The sequence below is a fragment of the Citrus sinensis genome, chromosome 1, assembly GCF_022201045.2.
Source record: "Citrus sinensis cultivar Valencia sweet orange chromosome 1, DVS_A1.0, whole genome shotgun sequence".
Classification (NCBI taxonomy): domain Eukaryota; kingdom Viridiplantae; phylum Streptophyta; class Magnoliopsida; order Sapindales; family Rutaceae; genus Citrus; species Citrus sinensis.
Window position 1 is genome coordinate 17,104,004 of NC_068556.1, and position 25,471 is coordinate 17,129,474.

The 25,471-nt window shown below is 31.2% G+C and overlaps 2 protein-coding genes and 1 long non-coding RNA gene across 8 annotated transcripts; 1 reads left to right on the top strand and 2 right to left on the bottom strand.

Moving 5' to 3' along the window:
• Positions 1-1,635: 1,635 nt before the first annotated feature.
• LOC102618450 (uncharacterized) lies at positions 1,636-4,873 on the top strand. 5 transcript variants are annotated; one of them, XR_008056369.1, is made up of 5 exons: positions 1,636-2,128; positions 2,436-2,488; positions 3,081-3,392; positions 3,500-3,562; positions 4,194-4,873. It is a non-coding gene; the product is annotated as an uncharacterized LOC102618450 (long non-coding RNA). The 5 variants fall into 5 exon arrangements; XR_008056364.1 differs by having other exon boundaries at positions 3,081-3,562; XR_003063903.2 differs by having other exon boundaries at positions 3,081-4,476; positions 4,563-4,872.
• A 4,139-nt stretch (positions 4,874-9,012) lies between these two features.
• Positions 9,013-11,481, bottom strand: LOC102618166 (D-amino-acid transaminase, chloroplastic-like). The gene is made up of 6 exons (XM_025096857.2): positions 10,991-11,481; positions 10,770-10,881; positions 10,608-10,663; positions 10,244-10,419; positions 9,392-10,065; positions 9,013-9,281 (listed from the first exon to the last, which is right to left on the bottom strand). The coding sequence occupies exons 2-6, from the start codon at positions 10,783-10,785 to the stop codon at positions 9,181-9,183; spliced, it is 1,023 nt and encodes a 340-aa protein (XP_024952625.1). The 5' UTR covers positions 10,786-10,881; positions 10,991-11,481; the 3' UTR covers positions 9,013-9,180.
• A 149-nt stretch (positions 11,482-11,630) lies between these two features.
• On the bottom strand, positions 11,631-19,446 carry LOC102617885 (probable aminotransferase TAT2). 2 transcript variants are annotated; one of them, XM_006464747.4, is made up of 8 exons: positions 19,284-19,446; positions 14,189-14,594; positions 13,357-13,696; positions 13,039-13,257; positions 12,730-12,789; positions 12,333-12,488; positions 12,139-12,232; positions 11,631-12,034 (listed from the first exon to the last, which is right to left on the bottom strand). In XM_006464747.4, exons 2-8 carry the CDS (start codon positions 14,437-14,439, stop codon positions 11,907-11,909), a joined length of 1,248 nt encoding a protein of 415 aa, XP_006464810.1. In that variant the 5' UTR covers positions 14,440-14,594; positions 19,284-19,446; the 3' UTR covers positions 11,631-11,906. The 2 variants fall into 2 exon arrangements, with proteins under 2 accessions (XP_006464810.1, XP_052292444.1); XM_052436484.1 differs by lacking the exon at positions 12,333-12,488.
• Between the last annotated feature and the right edge of the window lie 6,025 nt (positions 19,447-25,471).

The window sequence follows — 25,471 nt, forward strand, 5'->3', positions numbered from 1 at the left end:
TAAATAAGAATTTTAGTCCAATAAGATCGTAACACCTTATTAGTCAATGCTACATCATCGGTCAATGTTACATCATCGTTCCGTATATGTAAACAGTGTTGTGAATAGTAACATAAACAATACCGTACATGTAAATAGTATCATACATATGAACAATGCCATTTTTCATTTTATGCTCTTCTTAAGGTTTTAGTTTTCGACTGTCCTGAGTTCAAAAGTGATATCAGTTTTGCTGTTTAATCTCTCGTTCATTGTGAAATGACCATGATGCCCCTAAAATACATAAAATACTTAATTAAAATAAAACACACATAATTAAATCACAAGAAACTTAAATACATAAAAGTATGAATGTTATTAAAACTTAAAGTGTAAAATGACGATTTTCTCCTTTATAAATATATACTTTCTAACACTCAATATGTGCTCTTTTTATAGCTTAGAATTATGTATAGCTTAGAATTAGGGCAACCGGAAGTCTAGGGCGCGTATCTTCTATTTTTGGAAACTCCATATCGCAATTTTCTAAGTATCTCGCGCGAAATCTTTTCTGTCAATACTCCAATATTGCTACACCAACAGTGCTACAGCAATGGCTACTGCATGTTACTTAAAATTTAAGCTTCTGGTTACCTACAATTATGCATATGATCTAAGCACAAATTAATCTAAAACAAACTAAATTTATTTAAAATAAACTAAAATAGATGTTCATGCAAATATAACTAAAATGCAATAAAAACATGTCATTTACTCTTTAAGTATTATTGATTCAAGTCTAAAAGTGTCATGATAACTCTCATTTCATAGAGTTATTATGTGTCGATATGGAACTTACAACCTTAAAATCGAACTTACCTCAAGAAAACTTTGTGTAGTTCAATACTAAATTATACTTGGAATCAAACAATTTGCCCACACAAATATCATTGGGCCCAATATTTCTAATAAATTCCGGAGCAACCAAGTCTGAAGGTAAAACTGGAGCAATACTTACAAGAGGGTCAACTGCTAGCCCCTTGGAATGGGACCTAGGAGTGATAAGTCGACTTCGGTCTGGTTTATGCTCGTTCTGGAAGTGAGGCAAATTTTTCCTATCACCAACTAAACCTTCATCATACACATTGTCTCCATCATCAAAAGTACTATCGAAATGACCATTATCACAATTATCAATAGGAGTATCGAAAAGTCACCATCCCTATCATCAATTGAATTATGGTACAATTCAACATTAATGATATCTACTAGTGTATTATTCGTGTTACTAATGCGATCATCATTGTTTTGGAAAAGAGAGTAATCTTGTTGCAATGATATTGTTAGTGGTACACGTCTATTCTTCAACAAACACCAATGTAATGACGTTCTCATCAATGGGATCATTTTTGTACCTCCTTAGAGAGAAATATTGCTACAATGATGTCATTATCGGTAACATCTCTTTTTCAATATCATGAATGGAGATGTTCCCATGTACGAAGTCTGAGGCTCCCATGTTATAGGCTCTTGATTCAGTATTTTGGAGGATTTAATAACAAAAATAGGGGTGCACCCATCGTTCATTGAATTATAGCTCATACATAACAAAAGCCTTACTATTTCATCATCATATACGTCCATAGGTAGTAAACATACAATCGAGTAAAACATCTCAACTTTAACTTTGTCTTCAATGTGATGCTATTTACGTATTCAAAATGTGCATCTATCAATTTCTTCAATAATCCATCAAAACACATTTGAATAACAACTGATTTTATTAGGGGTGTTCAAAATCCAATCTGATTCGCTCAATCCGTTTAATCCGTAGAAATCTGATCCGTAAAGATTCGATTCGCGGATTGATGAATTAGATTGGATTGAAAATTTGATAATCTGCAATCGGTGAATTACATATAGATATACTTTTGTAAATCCTAAAAAATTCGTGAATCTGCCAGCATCACAAAGGTTATTTTATTTTATATCTAAAATTTTAATTTTGTTATTTATACGTTGGCTAGCGGTGGCAGCGGCTTAGTCAGTAGCTCTTCATTGCCGTCAATTTTGGACACGCCGGCGACAACGATTAGTCACCGTATCGGATATCAAAATTGACGGTGCGGCGAAACTTGCGTTAATTTTCGTAAGAATCAGTTAATTGGTATAGAATTTTAATTACAACAGTTTTATTGTTGATTTCAGCTTTCCAAATTTCAGCTTCAATACTTTCATTTTGAAGCAGTGATGATTGATTTAATCTTTAATTTCGGATGTTTCTTCATAACCGAAGAAATGAAAATGTAATTTCCAGTGGAATTTTTGTTTAGTTAATGTTACCTCCTGGTTTATAGCTTTGGATAACCTTGTTTATGGCTGAAACTTACATACATTTAAGGTTTCATATGAAAATGGAGGCAGAAAATTAAACAGGTGGTGGAAATTGATTTTAGGTTTCATTGGAGCAGCTGGCAGACTCAGCTTACGAGCTTTTTCTCTCCTGCTGGTAATTCATACTTTCCTTAAATAACTTTATAGTCTCCCATTGATGCATGCATTTGAGCATTTTAATTTTTTTTCGAATTAATTATTCTTGTGAGTGAATATTTCTTTGGTTTTTGATTATGAGGTTCAGAAATCTATAATATGTTGTTATACAGAATTGGAGTAAATAATTTATTTACCATGCTTATTGCATTTTGGTTTGGCAGTTCTTTGCTTCATCGTGGTTGCTGTTATTGTTACTTTTCTATGAAAATTACATAATTAGTAAAATGATCCTGTTAATGGAAGGGCTTCTTGAAAATCTTTGTTCTAGTGTTAACAATATTTACCAGCAGAATGTCCTTGGGTGGGAACTCTTTTCTTTTCCATTTTCTACTTTTGTTCATTTTTGGAACCCATTTTTACAATGAACTTGGATAAAAGTTGCATTTAGATAGAAAAGGAGTGCTGTTGTTTATTAGTTTATATATTTATTTAGATTTCTGCTGGTCTTAATTCGAAATTTTTGCTTTTGTTGTGCTTACATGCTTCTGGTTGAAATTTTGGGTCATTATTAAATTGTAACTTGCTAAATTTCAACTTTCGCTTTTCAGTGAAAAATTAAGGAGACATGGGTACTTCCTTGATTGATTTTCTCTACAGCTCTACTGAGATCCTGTGATTGGCTTCCTCAAGTGTAGGATAAGTTAATTGAAAGGTCGCTACGTTTTGTCAATGTTGAAAGGTTACAATAATGCAATGTTAGTGAGATGTGCAAAACAAGTTACGCTTTGAATGTGTCGAAAATTTCATTATTAGTATATATTGCTCCCTCTCTTTTGACCAAATGATGTTTTATATAATACAGGTTTTATTTTTGGATGAATGTGCAAATTTCTATGTTTTCCTCTTCATTCATAGTCAAGGTGGAATTTTCATAATAGAGTTGCATTTGCCATTTTCACTTCTTTTTGTTGCTTTAGTTCTCTTCCATTTGGGCTAGAATTATTGAATTGAGTTTTCACTTTCGCAGGGTCTCTATAGTATTAACATTAGTCAAAGGTTTCCTAAGGATCTTGGAAATTTGACAAACTTGGTGAGCTTGAATCTATACTTGAACAATTTAAATGGTCCAATTCCACCGACGGTGGGCAAGCTATCGAACTATCTTTCCTATATGAGCACAAATCTTTCACATTACATTCTTTTGCCTGTCTATCTAACTTTTGTTACAATTTTTAGGATTTAAGTTTCCATGGGGACTTTTGCCTGACTATCTAATTTTTATATAATTCTGTAGCAATATGTTGCATTATGGAGCTTCTGGTTTGCACACTATGTTAGGTTTCACTTGTTTGCTTTGGTATAACTCTGCTTTTTCTTTGGGGTAAGGTCCGATCAGCATCCACTAAAATGGCCACTAAAATGGCTCCAAAAAAAAAAAGAATTATAATTGGCCATCTGAGCGAAATCTGATACTTGGTGTGTTTTAGCCGAACTGAGATGTGCTTGATTGATACAGAGCACTCTAACTTTAGGAGCAGGCTGAGCCGCAGCAGGAGTGGGATTTGCGGTTAATTGCTTCTTGTTTGCTGGAAGTTTGTTGAAGAAACATGATGGTTTATATGCCAATTTAGAACATGAGATGAATCTCATCCTGCATTCAGTTGATTAGAATCTGTTGTGCTTACAATTGCCTGCACTTTTGAATGTGTCATATTTTGCAGAATTTTTAGAGAGAGCAGGCTTTGGATTCTAGAGAGGCAGATTTCTTTCTCGAATTGGATTCCTTTTTATCCAACAATTTGTTTCTTCTTCAGAATTGAGTTTTGTATTGACTTGAATAAATTATGGACGGATTTCTTTTTCCCAATTCTTTGTTCTTCCCACAAATATGATTAGATATTGTCAGAATTGATTGCATATTTATTTGTATTACAGTTACAAGTCCCGGAAGATGACGTTTGAGGAGACTGAAATGGGCATGGCATATCAAATTGGACATGTTGGGTAAACTGATTTACTTGTTTGATATTAATTTCAATCCATATTCAGTCTTTTAATGAACTGAAAGAATAGTTAACTCATGGCTTCAGATCTTGTTGACAATCTTGTTTCAATTCCTTTGTTAGTTTCTGGCAAGCCGAAAAGAAAGACCGGGTCACTTTTCTTTTAGTTATATGCTTGCTTCTCTGCTGTTTTGATTTTAATAGGTACTTATTTCTTTTGTGAATTTGTATCAAGTCGTAGTAATGATTTAAGACTCTTCAGCTTTGGAATCTGAATCATAATGGGGGAAAAAGAGGCAGTGAAATTCATGGATTTGTGACGGCTTAAGGCCGTCATATCATTTATACAATAAATAATAATACCATGATATATGTGTATTTATTTTGAACCATTTTCATGTAAGTAGTGGTTGTATTAAATTCAATTACACTTGTCATTTACTTTTTGTGTTGCGTTTTTACAGTCATAAAAGACCTTGTGCACTGCATATGCGGCTGTTTGTCATCTTATGTGACGGCGAATCAGCGGTCACATGGATTATAGTGAATTCAGTTTACACGTACAGAGATTCTAATGTCAATAACAATATATTAATCTGACATTATACATATTTATATATAGGTAACTAGCTAATTCCAAATCATTTAAAATTATTTATTGTGTTACATATTTATAGGTACTCATTGTCGATCGCTATTCTTAATCTAAAAAATTTTAAAAGAAAAATCATGTAATCTTGTTCGTCTCAAATGCTTTTATGCAAATAATTTTAATGAAAGGTATAAAAATTAGATTAGCTGAACTAATTCTTTAATTCTTCTATAAACAAGTAATTGGTAAGAATGAGATTAGTGTTACAAGTTTCTTTCAAGCTAATAGTTTAATTAAATTAATAGGTAATTAACCAATTAATGATACTTTCAAATTATGATCTCAAAATGTTATGTTAGCCCCTACAATTTAAGCCAATTACTTAATTAGTTCTTGGATTTTTTTTTTAAAAAAAAAATCTTATTATAGGATCTAATTTTTTTAAAGGTAAAATAATATTTGTGTTCAACATAACTCAAAAATTTAATTAAATCTAATTTGTAATTAGTGAAAGATATATGCCAATTAAGCTAAATAATCTTTCGACTAATTTTCAAAAATATACATATATGACTAGTCAATTGGCTAAATTTAGGGACAAAATTGAGGAGCATCTACCCCAACTCTCAATGCAGTAACAAAACAGACATTCTAAATCCCTAATTGCTTCAAAAACAACCATTAAAAGAAAAAATTAAGAAGAAAATAACGGTAAAAAAACTAATTTCATTAATCTCTCAAAATGGTATCTTGTTAAGGAAATAACGAATGGTTACTACAGGAAGCCTAATAAGGTAAACTGCTCGATTGATGAGTCCCATGCATTCCCAACAAGGGAAAATTAAACTCACTAATTTCCTGCATCAAATTAATTTTAGTATCATCATAATTGTTGTTAGCATAATTAAACATCACCATAACTAGAAAGAAAAATTGAAAAATGTACATAAAAATTTGAGACATAAAATGTTAAAATAAGTTTTTGCAGAGAAGTTAAAAAGGACTATATATATATATATATTGAAGATGTAAACCCCTTTTTTGGTCTAAGGCTCCATTTGGTATAACTTTTCAAGTAAATCTTATTTAAATAGAGTTTTTGGCAGTAGAACTTTTATCTAAAAAATTTTAGTTGTTTGGTTGTCAATAAAATCTTTCATTAAAAATCTATAAAATTACTTTAATATGTAATTTTTTTAAGTTATGTTATGAAAAGAATAAAATAAGATATTCAAATAAGTAAATGATATTTTAGATATTTTAACATTTAAAAAAAAATTGAACCTCTACTCCCAAAAGCTCAAATTTTATTTTTTTCCTAATAGAGGCAAAATAGTTTATTTAAACTCTAAAAGCTCTACAAAAAAAAAAATCAAACAACAATAAAAATTATTATAAGAGTTTATAGGATTAAATAAACACTTATGGTCATTAGATAAGTCATACTAAGGCACTAAGTTTGCTCAGATTTATAAAGATTTACTCTTAATATCTTTTGAGAGGATTGAGTTCCTATTAAGAATGGTATATATGGTTGAGGTTTATTTTATATTTTTATTTAATAATAATTAACACCATTAACAAATCTGAAAGTTACCTTATCAAACACTCAAGACCACAAAAAAATTTTCTAGTTCAACATTGAAATAAAGGTTTCATTCAAGTAATTAAGAATGACAAAACAAGTACGGAAAAAAAATTGGGACTTTGGATGATCATGGCATGCTTCAAATTTTGTTTGTTTTCTTTTTTAAAAAAGAAAAAAAACAATGGCCATAAATAATCATAAGATATTAAAGCATTTATGGCTGAAATGTTTCTAGAAAAGTTTCTTTCATATCAATAATCTATTAAATTAACAAGGTTTTTAAGAGCAAAAAGCAATTACAACTTTTGTTTGTAAGTATTCAAGTTGTATCGCAATCTAACTCTAAATTGAATCACAGTTTTCTTTATCCAGCAGAGAACTAATAATTATAAAAACCATGGAAGCAATTGATTAAAGAGCTAGCTAGGAAGAAGAATCAATAAATAATAATGGAGAAGAAAGAAATCGAACTGACCCGACAACCCAAATAACAGCTCCAATGAGAGATAGAGTCGAACAAATAGAAGCAAAGGGCATGCCGACCAGCATAGCTACTGGCCTGAACCTTGCCATGACTCGACTCTCTACGCACGATCATTCATTTAATTAAACTTTTCTCTTTGTTGCTCATTTTTTATAGCAAATGCAAGGGCTATATATTTCAGCTAACAATATTTTTCTTTTTCTGGCCTCTCCTATTTCAATTGATTTTCTTATTTTGGCAAACCTGAGTTGTTTACATGCAAAATTACCGCCAAAACTAGACAACCATGCAGAATATTGGTGCTACGCTGATCCTTTTGCTAAAATTATCAATCAAAACTCAAAATTAATTCATAGGTGTAGAGACTAATTCATTGTAGGAACCCTATTACTGGAAGGCTCACACCCCTCCACGTGTCCTTTAATTTCAGAATAATGAAAAATAAATGAATAAAGATGGTTAGTTTTCGAAATTGGAAGGTCCGAACCAGCATCATGTGCTGGTTACTACATGTATGTGTTTAATTAACTTATTGATGATTTAAATTTGTTTTCTAGAGTAAACTTTACTCTCCCTTTAAGAGGGATCTATAAGGCTAGCATTAGCGTGCAGTCGATAAGTGTGGCCGTGTTAAGGTTACCGATACGGATTCAGATCGTCAGTTTATTGTATTATTTATCAGATTAGCATAAACCATTCTAATTATTTTACATATTTGTCGGATTAATTTGTGACGAATGTCAAATATTAAAGAGTAATTTTAATAGACTCATTTATTAAATAATTAAATTTATGTTAATAAGTCTAATATAGATACATACTATATAGTAGTATATTCTGGACAAATATAACTTTTAATTGTATTATTTTAACTTATAATACGTTAAATAATTCTATACTAAAATATAGAGAACTACATTCAACCATAATATTTAAGTAACTCCGGCTTACTGGGAGTCATTATTTATACAGTTGATACTTGAGCAGGAGTTGAGAAATTCCTCCCCTCACTCTCTCTCCGTCCTTTGTTGGTTATTTGGAAATGCAATGCAAGATCAAAGTCTTAAAGCTTAAGATTTTTTCAGCATTGTTGATTTTAATTTTTACTTGTCTTTTTTTGAGATCCTTTGACATTTGTCATTTGTTGTTTTGAATGGCTGAGTTTCTTCAATATTTTTAGGGTATCATCTATTAAATACATGAGTGTATGTAACTTAAGAATCGGTCAATTACCACCTTTATCTTGCATCCACTTGCTGAGAGATGTCTAAGAGAAGTTACCCTTGATGATATCGAATAAATACACATGTGCTAATAGTTAGTGTGAAATGTGTCCAAAGTTTCAAAAGCTGGCCAGCAACTTGAGTAACCTCTATATGTGTGAAAAGAAACAAAATTGAAGATAAAAGAATATTATGGAACAAAAACAAACAGCAGATTTTGAAGAAGGAAAGCAAAAGATGCCTTGTGTTTTGGATGCTGTGCATTCTGTAAGCCATTAAATCCCATTTATAATGTGAACACCTCACTTTCAGCCACTCTGTGTCTGGGCAACTTTTAATCCATTTCAAAAATAGAAAAAAAAATTGTGGTTTATGAGATGGAGTAGGCACATTGGACTCTCATTGATTATGTGGCTCGAAACATCTGATTTCCACTTATAGAAATGGGTGGCATGGGATAGGCATTTTGGTTAATTTTCAAAACTAACAAAGAGCTGGGAGCAGGGCCACACAGATTTTAGTATCTTACTGCGATAGCAAATAAACAAGCATCTATTGAGATGACTTGATTCATTTGTCATGAATTTTCAGCTTTTACCTTGGAATATAAAATGATTTCTATCAGATTAGTTTAGTGAAGGAGACATAAGTACTTGAATATCAAGGTAGTTATTTTATTCAAGATTTTGCACATTTATTAAGAGAAACAATACAGTTGAAGCATAGATACTTTGCGAAAATGCATGCAAGTAGAGAAAATTAAGACAAATGACTGGAAGATGAAAGCATTTTTGCAGCCTCCTTGGTGAATGTGTGGTTCACTGATCATAGGAAACACAATGCCTCTGAGTTTCAGGGCCTGCTACCATATCCTCCCAAAGCAGATCAGAGAGTGCCATTGTCAGTTCTCCAACATTTCCTGTTAAAAACAATGCATAGAACAAAGCAGCCTTAGTATGTGCTTGCAATATTAATTTGTTGAAATGATGAAACAAAATCGTGTTTAAGGTAAGGGTGTTAAGTGGTTACCATCTCCAATGGGTTGTTCATCCCACACAGTGATTGGCAATAACGGAAGTGTGCTTCCGACATACATCATTTCAGCTGCGCCTTTAGCTTCATCCACTGTAAGATTAGCAGTCTTGACGCTTTTCAGACGCCCTTGCTCAACCAACTTCGGTGCTAGTTCTAGAAGTCTTTTAGCAGTGCATCCGCTGAGGATCTTATCAAAAAAGGGCAAAACAAGCTCCTTATCGTGGGTTATAAATGCCACATTCACGTTTGGACCCTCAGCAACATATCCGTCCTCATCAATCCAGATAGAAGCAGATGCTCCCTTATCTTCAGCTTCCATCTTTGCAAGGACATTCGGTAAGTAATTTACATTTTTCACTGTGGCAAACAGACGAGGCTTCATGGGGATAGAGCTTGTAATCACTTTAACCCCTTCTTTGCATTGGGAGAAGTCATCATCGATGACTACAGCATAGAATGCTGATGTTGGACAGCCAGCAGGTGAGAGCAAGAAATCCCCAGGACCAGCAGTCAACCAAAATCTTAGAGTTCCTTTCTTGCATTGTGATGCTGCTGTCAGTTGCACAAGAATGCTCCGTAGAGTTGATCGAGGGAAGGGAGAGGAGATCCTTGCACTCACTGCAGATCGAAGGAAGCGGTCCAGATGGACATCTAGCTCATAGAGGTATCTGTGGTAATGGCAAAAGAAAAAAATTTCAATACTAGTAAGTCCAGCAATAACTGCATAATTAATGAAAATCAGGCATGTAGAATTGCACGAGACCTTAGCAGTTCGGCTATACAGACACTTTTGACATAAAACTAAATATAAATTAATCTATTAGCACTACAATGCATTATGCCTACCCGTTTAAAATTATAGCTGTATCAAATACACCGTGCCCTCGATGAACCATGTGATCATCTATGGGAATCACCATCATAGCTGGATCAAGAATGATTCCACCAAATATGCTGGAATACATTGCGGGGTACGGCTTCTTTTTCACTGAACTCCACTTCTCTTGCAGCTTCTGAAGCAACTATATTTATGCAATAACATAAAAGCAACAACAAAGTTATCAAACAAGGCATTTCTTCCAAAAGCTAATGATCAAAACATTCTTAACTAGAATGATATTTGACAAGTGCAGGGCACAAAAAAATCATTACAACAGTACAACAACACCAAAATCTTAAATATGGAAGAGATGAAGATATGAGGTTTCACCTCAGATGATGATGAGAACATGTGAGCTTTAAATTCACTGCCATTTTCAGCCTCCACTGAAAACAAGCAAGAAACACAGAATTTCAAACAAAGGCAATAAATTTCCAAACAAAATCGCAGTACGTGAACAGTAACTTTAACAGGAAAAAAAAGGGAAGTTACCAGATTTTGTATCCATAGTGATAAGGAGAAAAGTCGAGACCGACCACTTAGCTATGGAATGAAGAAGAGAATTACTGGATATATAAAATCAGGGAAGTGATACTCTCTGATTCTTCAGCCACATAAAAACAAATAGTGTATATGAGAGGGAATCCATCTTCATGTAAGATGTTAGCAATTTGTCTTGCAGTGTGTCGAATATGATCTCCTAAACAACTTACAAATAACTTTAAGATGCTGTCTTTTGTACTGTCTGTTCTTTGGTTATGCGGTTTTTGGCTTCTCATCTGCAAATTTTGATATCTTATAAATATTGAGATGGTGACTGCTGACAGGCATAATTGTAACTCACAAAGGAATATCGTCTCACAATTCTTTTACTGACCTTATCAACAACTTTTCTGGTCATAAAGCATGAAATTGTACTGTTCTTCCTTTCTCACTTTCTTCATCTGCATTATTTAATGAAGGCTCTTTATTTATTTATTTATTTATTATTTTTGGTGAGAAGTTATTAAAGCCTGTTTGATATCCGAGCTGCTGTAGCTTTCTTATTTGAAGGGCATTGCTGTCAGTTCGGAATTTTACATTTGGTGGAAACAGATTCAATGAAACAACTGTTTATATAACGATTCATAACCCTTTTTAAATTGTTTGTCTGGCCGGCAAGTGTATGCAATTTGGCACAAAAAAATAAAAAACATTGGTTTCTTTTAGCTACCATGAGGATTGTGGTATCTAACTTTAGTGTTAAATTCATCAAATAATAAAAATAATATTAGCCTTGTCTTATTATAATGAATTTTCCAAAATGAAAACCTTGTATTGTTTCATACAAAGGCAGGTACAACAAATAAGACATAAAGAAACCGCTTTTCTTCATCTAACTTTAAATTTTGGTTCCTCTGAATCAATAAACAAAATGCTTCAACAAGTTTTATTAGTATACATGTTATTATTGACCAGCAAACAAGGCTATTTCTTGTAAGAGGTCTGCTTTTACATTGATGATGAACTAACAAATAATAGAACACAATTTTGACCTCTTGAAGAACAATATCATTCTTCATAAGAGCTATGCCATGACCAAGGAACCAACATATGAGAATTAGATGCTTTGTCGACTTACTTGAGTCTCTAATATCTTTGCAATTGCTTAGCATGCCGCTGATAGAAAGATTTTATCCGATCTAGACATTCTTCCAGAGAGTATGGATCAACAGCAAAAGTGACGCGCAGCCAATTTTTTAGTCCCACAGCAGTTCCTGCAGAAGAAATTAATGAAGATAAGACAACCTCAACAAGTACAGAATGCTCTTTTGGTGGAATCCAATGGAACAATTTAATCTTCAAATTGTTTGTTTCTTACCGGGAAGAATGATCACAGATTCCTCTTTTGCCAGCTTGAAACAGAAATCAATATCATCAATAATATCATCCAGGAGTGAAAGATTTAGTTTCAACTGCATCGAATTAAAAAGGTAAATATAAATATCAATAAGATGACATACTAAAGTCATTCATTTCAAACAGAGAGAGCAGCTAATTCTGCAAATTTCTTACCATCACAGCCATAGACCCCTCTGGTTTGTGGGGGCAACTAATGCAAGGGATCTCCTTTATCTTATTGTAACATATATCTACACTCTGTTTCAATAAATTAAGAGTTTTCTTAAAGAAAACCTCATCAGGCTGCTGAAGAATACTAGGAACTGCTGCCTAAAACACCAAAAATATTGGACTGATGAGAAACAAAATATGTTATGCGCTTTAGATGAAAAATATATAGTCAGATAAGTTAAAGGTCTAGGTATTTCAAAGAGGAACCAGTACTTTTAAAATTTATTAGCTCTGGAATAAGTTTATATGAGGGCACACAACTACCAGCAAAATTTTCAAGAAAATTGCCATGTATCATAATCTGCATAATAGTGCTCAAACAACCATACATGATACAGACCTGGATAAAGGTTGCAGGGCCCCCCAAAATATCAAAGTATTTCTTCATACGCTCAACGACCTAAGTAGATGAGAATGGTAAAAATCAGATAATGAAGGAATGAATTAATTACTAAGACCATCCCCCATGGGATGCAAAAAGTGCAACTGAGGAGTAACGAACCAATGCATTTTCCGCCAAAGAGACATATTTTATGCAGTGTCACTTCTAACATATGAGAGGTTCTTAAACAAGCATAGATGTAAGAAGCTTTATATAACTTCTTCACACACATGTACGACGAAAAGAGACAGAGAAAGGAGACAGTACCTTGGGTTTTCTAAACATGCCACATGGATCAGTTGTGACAAACCAACCAAGTCGCCATCCAGGTACTATCCATCTCTTGGATAAAGACCCAAGTGTAAGAATAGGAACAGTTGACCCAAAAACTCCCATCGGCACAAACAGCTTATCCCCAAAAACAAGGTGCCCATAAACTTCATCGGCTATAACGAGAGTTTTTAGCTTGTTCGCAGTCTCTGCAATCTAACCACAATAAACAAACAATTTAATTACTCCAACCTCTTTAGGGGAAGTAAAGTTACATTCTTTGCAGCACTTGAAGCAACATTTCAGTCTACTAACCTTCTGCAAATGTTGGTAAGAGTACACGTTTCCACAAGGATTCCCAGGGTTTATAATTACCAATGCAACAGTGTTTTGATCTGCAAGAGATTCAATATCATCAAGATCCACCTCCCAGCCTTTATCGGGCAGAAGATCAAAATGCCGAACTTCAATATGCCTAAAGGCAGCAGAAAGTTCATAGATGGGAAACCCTGGTCTTGGAAGCAAGATGTTTGCACCAGGGCGAGAAAGCAGTGCCATAGCAACATCAATGGCTTGTGTGCAGCCGGATGTGACAAAGACATCATTGGGTGTTAACTTGTAAGGAAGATCACGAGAGAGGTATTCAGCAATGGCTCTGTCCAAAGGGAAAACACATTCAAGATTCTGTAACCCCAAGTTGCAAGCATTACTACACATTTAACTAATAGTAATCAGATAATTAGATTGAACCATAACATCCCCCTAAGTGAAATTCCAATAGGGAAGATTATCATTTTTTTTTAACTATTTCCATACTCTGCAACTTCCCCAAAAGAAAACAAATAAGTATTAGAACTAGATTAAATAAACCCAAATGTTACTTCTAAAAAATCTTCAAACTACAATAAATAACTCATAAGAAATTGGAGCGGGATTGAAAATTGACATTCCCAGATTGTTAATTCAAAGTTGCTTAATTCAAATTGCATCTGTGAGAAATTAGAAATTAGATTAGAATGAAACAAACCCATAACAGAACTAATTCTGTATTTACTATCCAACACAAACATATAACAACTAATTTGTTGCCAAAACCAAGAAACCCAGAATAATGATATTAACAAATTAAAAGAGTAATCAAAATTACCTTCTAGTTAGAGGAAGACCAGCAGTGGGGGCATAGCCATTGAACTTTTCGGAAAGAAGAGCTTCAGCAACGGCTTCAGTAGCAACATGAGTTGTGTGAAAGCAAGAATGAACAGTTGGGTCACCCATCGCCAATGATATGACTTTCTTTTCATTTTTCTCATCATCAACACTCTGCATTAACAGACTCAGCATCCCCTTTATGGTGATTATTGAACCTGTATTATCAATTCCTCCATTGCTTATTTCCATTGCTTGCTTGCTTATTAGGAATTTCTGACAACAAGTACACAACCACAAGTACCAAAGGAATCCTTTTAACTCTGAGTTTTATTGGCTTCGTGTCTCTCAATAAACAGGAGAGAGAATAAACCGTGCATGTTCTAACACCACACGCTGCAGTTGCTCTGCATGGAAACAAATTTAATTTCTGGCTGCTTTAGTACAACGTTACACTTTTCTTCTTTTTTTCTTTTTTTTTTTTGGAGAAAATCAAATAATACATAAGTAGTACTACAATGCAGCGACGGCCCACTTAAGAACTAGCAACGGCTTCAACCCCCTGCTTTATTTTTTAAAGGAAGACTAAATTCATTTTCTTTTTCACTGGATTTACAATAAAGTACCTGTTAAATTTTAAAAATTTACTAACATTTTATTTAGCATTTTGAAATTCAAAAAAGAAGAAAAACAAAAAAAAAATCCACATATATCAAATCCCTAACCCATCATCGTCCTTTTGCCAAAAAAAAAAAAAAATTGTTAGCTACCGTTGACCTATTGTCTATGAATTTTGTGAAAAATCATATGCAGAATCATATACTAGATCAATGGTTGAATGATAATCTTTTTATATAAAAAGATAATTTTGTAGTCTTGATAATGAAATTATTTTTCAACATTTTCAACATATAAATCTACGTCGAGGATAGTTATAAATGTATTATTAAATTTAATATTTTAATGAATTTTTATTTTCATATTTGTTATTTGTTGATCATTTTCTTAAATTAAATTAATGTTTGAACTTAGCCCTTACTAAAAATAATTCCTGCCACAGCCACTAAACTAATGCATGTATACATATATAATTAAATTTAATATAATCACCACTTGCATAATAATTTTTTAAAATGAATACACATATCATATCATTATTTACTTGTTATACGAATTATGTGGTACCACTATTGTATTATAAAACTTCTCCTTTTTTATTATGGTTACAATTTATTCTTTCGTTTAATTTTCAAGTCACAATAATTAAAATCTTAATCTTTTTTTAAAAAATTAATCACTGCTTGTATTTTTTACGCTTAAATCTTAATGATACATCCGAGATGACTTGGATTTCATTTTCTATTAAATTTCTTTGGAGTAAAATTTATGTGATCACCAAGAGAATTTTATCGGTCATTCCAATATGTAACACTTCAACCTAAAGAATATTATTATAAATATGGTAACTAGGAAGTTTTTTACCAAAAAAGAAAAAGGAAGATTTATTATTTCATTTTCTTCTTTAAAAGGAAGATCAATGCACCTTTGGGTAATTCCATTTAGACAGGTAATTAGACATACGCACGCGCGCGCACATTTACATGTATGGTCGTATAAAGAATGATGTAACTTAAAATGTGACCCAAAATTGATTAGTAAGAGATATCGTGATCATATTGGAATTGAATTGCGCTGGAGCAAAAGTGACAAACCCATCACCCTCTATTTGATTTCTTGACACATCGAGACATTTCATAACCTAGAATTCCATTTTTTATTTTAAGGAGGGAAAAAATATTAAAAAAAAGAAGAACCGTGATACCATTATGGTTTAGCCAAATGATAATATAAATCTATTTATTTTTTAAAATGGTTGCACGAATTTATTATAAGAAAATTATGTTTTTAACTACAGTGATTCAATTGTATTTTATCCATGTAAAATTGTCCAAAAAGTTAATTATTTCAAAAAATTTAAAAAAAAGAAGAAAAAATAATTATATTTTGACTAATGCTAAGTTATATTCATATAACTTACAACCCTCTCACATAAATAGTGAGTATTTTTTTTATCTAATAACTTGACACGTGCATTTACAAACAATTAAGAAAGAAGCCAAAAAGTAATTAACACGCACTGGGACCACAAAAATTTCACATAAGTTCTTCAACACGCAACTCTACCCGTTGGTTTAATAAAACAAATTAGTCTATTTTTGCATCTCTTTCTTGATTTTGACTGAAAGTGATAAATCGAAAAAAAAATAATAATAATAATAATAATAATAAGAGATCATGGTTACTCTTGCACGGGCGTACTATCTTCTTGAGACATTTCAAGAATTTTAAGACACATAAGATACAATACAATTAATTAATGGGTTTATGATATATGTAGTTGAATTTTACTTAATTATCACTCATATACTAATTTTTCAAAACAAATATACATTATATAATAATATTATTCACTTGTTGTATAGTTAATATAGTAGCTCAGAGTTATTCTAAAACTTCTCCAAAAAAATAAACGGATTGAGTGCATCCTCTTAGCATGTTAAAATAGTGCACCCGATTATTTAGGACATGTTATTTGGCAGGTTTGGTGAGTTTTTAGATAGAATCCATTTTTTTTTTTTTTAATGATATGGGTTTCATACTATTTAATTTGTGAAATCTATTGACAAGACCCATTAGACCTGCTACAAGTGATCATAAATACCACTTTAGCAGCCTGAGATGGTGTGTCAACTCCACGCAAACCCTTCTCAAGGAATATAATCCATTTTTTTTACAATAATTGTTTTTTATTTTTATTTTTGAAAAATAAAAATTTAATCATAACACCAATGTATAATATTAATCCCAATGCATACTTAGAGGGACACTGTTAAAAACAAAAGTTCTTGAACAATGAAGAATGAGCTTACTAATTTGAACCCCTGTGTTGTATATAATGTTTCCCAAAGGTAGTATTTATACCCAAAAAAAAAAAAAATGGCATCGCATCTTCACTTTTGATGTAAATGATTTTGATATATGATTTAATGTTGATAATTTTGATATATGATCATTGGCATGAATGTCGAGACAAAATATTACTTTTGCAAAGAATATTTTAAATGAAATTTCTTTATCAAAGTCGTAAGATTTTATTCGATTGATTAACCATATAATTTCTTTATATATTATTATATAAAGCTAAGTATATTGACGTTTTGTTTATTTGATATGAACACAATATGAATAAATAAGTTTGGATAGTGAAAATTAACACTATTATTAAATAAATTTAATTTGGGTCAACACGATTTTTTTTTTTTTCGTATCTTGAGTTAAGGTTCAATTTCTTAACTTATTTATTTCGTCAGTGACACAATTATTAAATAATAATAAAATGTTGCATGCTTTTTCAATACTCAAATATTTAACCAATAGTGTAACTTCCATACATGGCTTGGTCTGGCAGTTTGCATCAATTATCTCATGTTTTGTAAATATCTTGCATCACACTTATCTTTATTATGTAACTTATCTCTAAGCTAACTTTATCACATAATATTATAATTAGAGTTAGCAAAGATTATCCTCTGAACACTCTCTTGTATCTATGTTGTACTTGAGTTAATATACAAAGCCTTTACTCAAGTTTTTTTTTTTAATATTGGACATAATTCACTTTTTTTAAGAATTAATATTTATATAGTGTTTCATTTTTTCAAAAATTTCAGAGACTTAAAACTTAGTAGTGTAAATGTATAATATTTTCATAGACATATATAATCTATAATATCTATACATAATATTATTTAGATTCAAAAAAGACTGTAATTTGTCTCAAATGGATGTGCAATATTTAATGTAAATCGTGTTAAGTATGTTTTAAACGGGGTTATTGAATTGTATTATGTTAGATGATATGATTACCTAGTCATTGAATAGAGAGTTAGGCCACCCATTTATTTTCCATTTTAAGTTCAAATTTTGATATTTTAACACGATTATTAAATGAGTTGGATTTAAATCTGGCACAATACGAAGTTGACACCAAATAAATAAGACCTAACAACCCATTTTGTCAGCTCTAGATAAAATAATATGTACCATGTGACCAACTTGATATGTTAATCATTTTAATTATCTTGCCATTTGAGAGCGAGGAGTTGAGGTTATTTTAATTAATTTTCTTGTTGGTGCAACAACTAACCAAGAGTACACAAATTGGGCTTTTTGTAGCGACAGGAAAGACACCCAGTAAACTGTAACTACGCATCAATTTTTGAGACCACCGGGTTGAAAGTTCCATTGGGTTCTGTTTAAATGGGCCTTTTTCACAATAATTATCCAGGCCAGGCTTTACCTGATCAATTCCTTTATTATTTTTTATTTATTTTTTTTTAGTATTAGTTGATTTTTTGAGAGCATTTAATGTTGTGATTTTTTTTTCTTTTAATTTATTACAATATCATGATTGGAGTTTATTAGGAGTATATAGATGTAAAAAGAAAGAGATAAGGACAAGAGAGGCACATCATGGTGATGGTGCCAGATAACCAGACCAATCAAAGCCACACAACTCACCAAGCGGCCCACTCATAAAGCCTTGGATATTCCAAACAAAATTTATTAAACTCTATTTCTACCCGCAACCGAAAGCGAGGGGCAATGATTGTGATCATCACTGATCGCTTTTAATTGGCAACTATTTTGAAGATACCTATAGAATCATCACATGTGATCATAGCTCTACAAACAGAGAAAGTCATTTTGATCTCACGATTCACGGGCTATCATTTCATTCTACAATCCTTCTCTTGCCTTTTTTTCTTTTCTTTTTTTTTAGAACTTTTATTTAATAATGTAAAAAAAAAAATCATTATCGTTTCATTTTATCATATTGATAATACTAAAATATTAAACTACTAATATTAATACCAAAATTGATAAGTTGAACAGTATCGATCATTAATTCACTTTAATACGGCATTACTACTTAATCTGTATATTTTCTGGATGAATCAATCTAAGTATGTTAAGATTCAAAGTGAAATAAATTATAAATATAATTGCTAATCGGTAGAATGAAAAAGAATTACCTGATTATTGGAAGAAATGTAGTTGTATTTTTGAATCCGCCTTCCCTTTTGAGTTTATGTGCCAAAGGTAGCTAACAATGAGTCTTCTTTTCAAAGTTTCAAGTCACAACTTTCATACAAGCTATGAGCAGTGGTGTAATCTTTTTTGTGTTACATATATATATATATATGGAGTTGTATGCGTTGCAGATTATGTAACTAACATCCAAGCCGGTTCCCATCTTCTTTAACCTCTTGCTTCTGCCATTTAATTTCTCACTCCACATCCAACGGCTGATGTTACAGGAGGTTAGTCACACATTCCATCTAAAAGGTTCAAGATAAGTTTGATGATTCATCAAAATAATTGAGTGGGTGCAAATAGATTACTATTTTTGGACGTCTATCCGAATACAACCTTCTAAGAAATTGAAACTTACCAAACAAGTTGTACAATTTTGTTTTGACCATATGATACCATCAAACAAATTGACAACTAAGAAAAATTTTATGATGAAAAGTGTTTTTCCTCTTTTTTTTTTTTGGCTTAAAAGTCTCTTGTTTAATTAGATTCAGGTGTGCTTGTAGATTACATTTACACGTGTTAGAGCTAGGTGATACAAGAATACTAAAGTTAGACTACAGATCGGAGAAAGAAAAATTTAAGGTGCTCTCTTTGATTGCTTTTCATAACATCCATGTTCACTTTTACATGATTAGAAAAAGGTAAATACGTTAAACATCCAACAAAAGAAAATGCATATACTGATTACATTAATAGTGCGTTTACTTTCTTAAATGGAGAATTAAAATTCAGAATTATAATCATTATCATCGTTTATTTCATAAAATAGATATATGAATCAAAATCATGGGGCCCACCTGATTTTGGAAATGGAAGATTAATTCCCAAGGGAGTGGTGGGAATCAATTAGGGATGGCAAACATTAGACTTGAGCTGGATTTTTTCAAGCCCAGACCCGAGTCCACTTCAAGTTTAGTGTGAGGGCCTGGGTTGGGCTCATTACGGGCCTGGGCTGGGTTCTGGTCGGACTTAGACTTTATTTATTTTTTAAATTTTTTAAATTATTATAAATTTAAAGTAAACTAATGATCAACAAGTTATTATAATGATAAATAAATTAAAGAAAATGAATATTTTAAAGTAAAATAATAAATAAAGCAAATAAAAACTCATAACTTTAAATTTCTTTAATACTGAATTATCTAATTCAAACGCTCTCTTATTTAATTAACACAAAAGAGAGAGTTTAGTATCATAAATTTAGATATTTTGAATCATCAATGATTTTATAAGTTAAGAATTTAAGTTTTCTTTTTTATTTTTAAATTACTTTTCAATTTTAATCATATTATTCTAATTTATAAATTTATTTTTTAAAAAACAGTGGGCCTGGGCCTAGCCCGAGCTTTTTTCTTGGGCCCTTGTCCGCAGGCCTGGACTGGCCCGTGCTGGGCTTGGGCCGGCCCAGGCTTTTTTGCCCACCCTATAATCAATCTCCTATTCGTAAAATTGATCATTCCCCCCCCCCCCCTAAAATAAAAAATACTCATTTTGTCCTTAGTTAAAAAATTATTATAATTAATTAATATATTAATTTATTATTATTATTAATGATAAAAAATACAATTAATTAATATATTAGTATATTATTAACAATAATTATTAATATTAATTTTTTTGAATAAATAATGACAATAATTAAAATACAAAAAAATCATTATGACAATTGTTTATTAAGTACTTTTTAGTAATTTGTTACTATCTAACCCACTATGATTTCAATTCTTATAGTTCAAATAAATAGTTTATTTTAATTTCCATTTATCATTCTCATTCCAGCACATTCTCATTATTGTCCATTCTGATTTCAGTTTAGTTAACGCACCATAAGATTTTCCAATCCAATGTTAAAGCCAAGAAGCAAGTGTGAGAAATGCTTTGTAATAGTGTATAAGGATTGAGTTTGGTTTTATTTAATTATATAGTAAAATCTCTCTATAGTGATACTTTTTATAAAAATAACCTTTAAGTAGTCACAAAAAAATATGTCCTTTTTTTGAAATTAGATATATCTCTATTATCAATATCTATATATTAGATTTGACATTCTCTATTAATTAATTATTAATGTAATACATATTTTACCTTTATATCATTTGCACTAAGGATAACTGAGCAATATCTATTAAGTTATAACTTTCTTATAATAATAAAATTAGTTTGATTCCAATATTTTGACTATATAAATTTTATTGTATAATGTCGACTTTTGCCCATTAGTATCCACGCAATATATTAGCTCCTTGTCATTTTGTTGGGCCTCAAGCCCAGCCCAATTCTAACCTGAAGTCTGATTGGGAGCTCAACCAAAGCCCAGACTAGGCTCAATAGTCAATAAAATGGATTAGATTCAAAGCCACAACTATTTCTTTCTAAGATTTTTCGCTCAAGCCATGTTATAGGTGCGCAAATAACCTAACCTCATCTAAAAAAGTTCGGGTGCGGATCAGGTTAAACTTGATCCGATCTTAAAAATTTGATTTGGTTAACACTTGAAACTAAATTTAGGGGTGGACAAATAACCCGCTCCTACCCTGTGGTAGTAATTTATTATAATTTTTATTCATTTGATTTCGTAGTAGTAGTTTTCATTTTTTTTTTTCGAAATTGGTAAAAACATAATACAATCAGATAATTAATTAAAAAAATTCTAATAACTAAAATAATTTGTAAAAAATCAAAATAACTAAAAAAACTTGACCTAATCCATATATAATCATAACCCGATTGAATCCAAACCCAATTTGAATTTTTTATCCAATCCAAATATAGTCGGATCGAATCACATTATACGTTTGGATTAATTTTTTTTTCTAATCTGATAGGGTTGACTCGAACCTGAATTTGCCAACTCTTAAACCATGTAGTTCATTTTATTAAGGTAAACATCAATTTAGCCCTACTTAGAATGACAATTTTCTATTTATTCATGTGAAAATATTGATTTACCCTTATTTACTGTTAAGAAAGCAAGAAAAAAAAACATCATTAATGTGTTCTCTATTTGCCCTCATCTTTTGAACGAAAATATAAGTTAAACTGAAGTCGTCATACTTTTAGGAGATAAATTAAAAATTATGATTCTTTATATATCTCAAAGATAAATTGAAGTTTAGCTTTTTGTTTTCAAATTACTTCTGGCCATTAAATTAAATATAAAAAATACTTTACTTCAATTTTAAGTTTTTCTGACTTTGGGTTGTGTTGTTTGAACCTTGAAGCGTATTATTAGCTAATGATTTTTTTATTCAATAGGTTATTGATATGGTACATATCAACAAATTATTTTACATCACCATTAATTGATGTTGATGTACTTGTCTGCTTTAAAAAATACACAAAGAAAAAGGTTAAAAAAAAAAAGAGTTTTTTGAAAAACTTAGAGCAATAATATCGTCAACGAAACAAGACTGTCGATGTGAAGTCTGCCCATTCGCTGACTTAGAGCAAATAAATTTGTCTGTCGATGTGAAGTGTGGACTTCATAGTTTATGTTCAACATTTGACTTTGGTTTGGACATTTTCATTTGGGATTGAAAAGATCAATTCTTCAACAAGACCCCAAAAAGGCTTTAGCTGATTTTTTTTTTAAAAAAAAATTATTTTCGAAAAGATAATTGGTTTGATTGAAATCAAAAGACCATTTTTCAATAAATCAAAGAATTGAAATCACATCAAGATCATTGCCCCCGCTCCCATCAAGTAAATATCAACCAACCGTCCCATTGTGTGGCTGCGGTCACTTTGATGAATTAGATTGTTGCAGTGATATGTTTGTTAGTCCATTTCTAGTCACTTCCCATAAAATGTAAACACGGATTATTGGATCATCCAATGTTGATTTCATCAATTTTTATTTACCAATGTGCTGTTATTATTATTATTATTATTATTTAACTATAACACAACTAGTAATAGGATTGGCTACAGGTCACTGTGCTCGAATGCAAATATTTGTATCCGCACCCATTTGGAAGAGAATATTTCCACCACCGATCTTTTATCTACTGTGGGTTTTAACTGAGTATGGGTCGGGGATCCTCTGATAAAAGTTAGAGATACACATCGTCTTCTCCTATCCCCCTATATTCTTTCTTTATTTTATAAACATATGCATATATTTAAAAAAAATAATATTTTAAAAAATATTTTGAATTTTATGTAAATATTGATTACAATTTGATGATTGTTAAATTCAATTTTAATCGATGTATTATTAAATATTTGAATTGAAAATAAAAGTCTCCACTTTGACTTTTTTTTTGTCATCATTCACTCTTTTTAATTAAGGGAGCCTCTATATTACAATTAATGTAACATACACACTCAACAACAACCACACAAATAATGGGCCTACACAATTTGTGTGGTTGTTGTTGAGTGTGTATGTTACATTAATTGTAACATAGCATTTACCTTTAATTAATGTTGATTCGAACATTATTCTATTATCATTTACTTCCAATTAAGACAAGATTTTAAATAGTCGGTAAATGTCTAGTCTATTATGCAATTAAAATCTCCGCGTAAATATCTAGAAATATCATATTAGATTATTGTTTTGATTACTAAGTTGCTAAGTGCTAATGTTTATGTTTTAGGGTTTAAATTTCTTACTCTAATGTTTATTTGATTTAGCTATTACTTTTAATTTTTAAAATATTTAAAAAATAAATAGTCAATGGTACAATAAGTTTTGTGAGCAAGTAGGAATATTAGTGTTTTATACTTGTGCCTAACCCACCTAATCAACAGGTATAAGAAGTCATACCTATACCCGATCTTTTTTTATAAAATAAAGGTAAATTAGACCCACTATTCAACCCCAACATAACGGTCCTCCGAATCTATGAGAATTTTTTACCACCCCTAACTAATATCATATTGAAATTTTCTTTACGCCCGCATAAACAGAATTTAAACCTCAAATTTCTTGTACCAATTGAAAATTTTTATCTAAGTAAATTATCAATAATTATTCCTCGTCCATCTACCAGAATAGATTGCCTATAAATTGGTCAAATTCTATTTTATGTATTTGAAATACATGAAAGTTATGCAAGTTTATAAAAAGAAAAAAAAAGGAACAATGACCTGAATCATTCTATCGATTGTTTTAAGTAGTATTAAATTAAAAAAGAAAATTGTATAAAACTCTAATGTATCAATTTCATTTAATTAGATCCACTTCACAAGTGAAATTAGGACTTGTTTGAAAGTTCTATTTCAAGTTGTACCTATTGAAAGAAAACTTGGAAGCCAGCTTGGACAGTGTCCTTGCAGAGGGCATTTCCTGTTGCTGTTAGCAGTGTAGGTTGGTGGAAGAACGCTCATTAACTTTTTGACGCAAATGCCGCACACACAAACACACGTACATACAAGTTGCTTCAATTAAAATGCAGATAGCATGCATAGCATAGACAATGGAATCCGAATCTCCTTGAAATTTTTTCTGTTCGCTTTTTGGCTCGGTTACAGTATAGGGACTAGGGAGAAAGAATCTACAATTATATCAATCGAAAATCAAATATCAAATGAAATCAATTGAAGTGATAAGTGATCTTACATACCCACATTGTCAAAAAAAAAAAGTTGTCTAGTGTTTTCACTTTTGAGCATCATTGGGTTTTGCAGGAAAAAAAAGAAAGAAAAATGCATGATGAGCTTGTTGAAGAAAAAATTGGGAATCAATCCATTTTGTCTTTGGTAGCTTAATGTCCGTCAAATTTCACTAAGACCCTTGTACTATTTATTATTTTCCACATATTCATAAGTATAATGATATTGTCTGTTTATATACGCTGTTAAAATTTAATTTAGCACCTTACACTTATTTTTATTTACCATACGCTATAAGTATTTAAGCATTTTTTTTGTTCACGTCCAAGACATATTAATCATCATAAGATCATAGCACACTAATATTAAAAAATAGATAAATATACCCTTAAATTTATATTTTAAAAAGAAAGAATCGATTTTATAATTTTTTTAGTTTCCTCTCACCTTCATAATTTCATCTTCCATAAGGAATCACAACATTTTTTTTCCTCCTTTCCACTCAACTCCATCTTTCTCAAGAAATCATATCAGTTGAGTTCATCTTTCATCTGGCATCATTAAT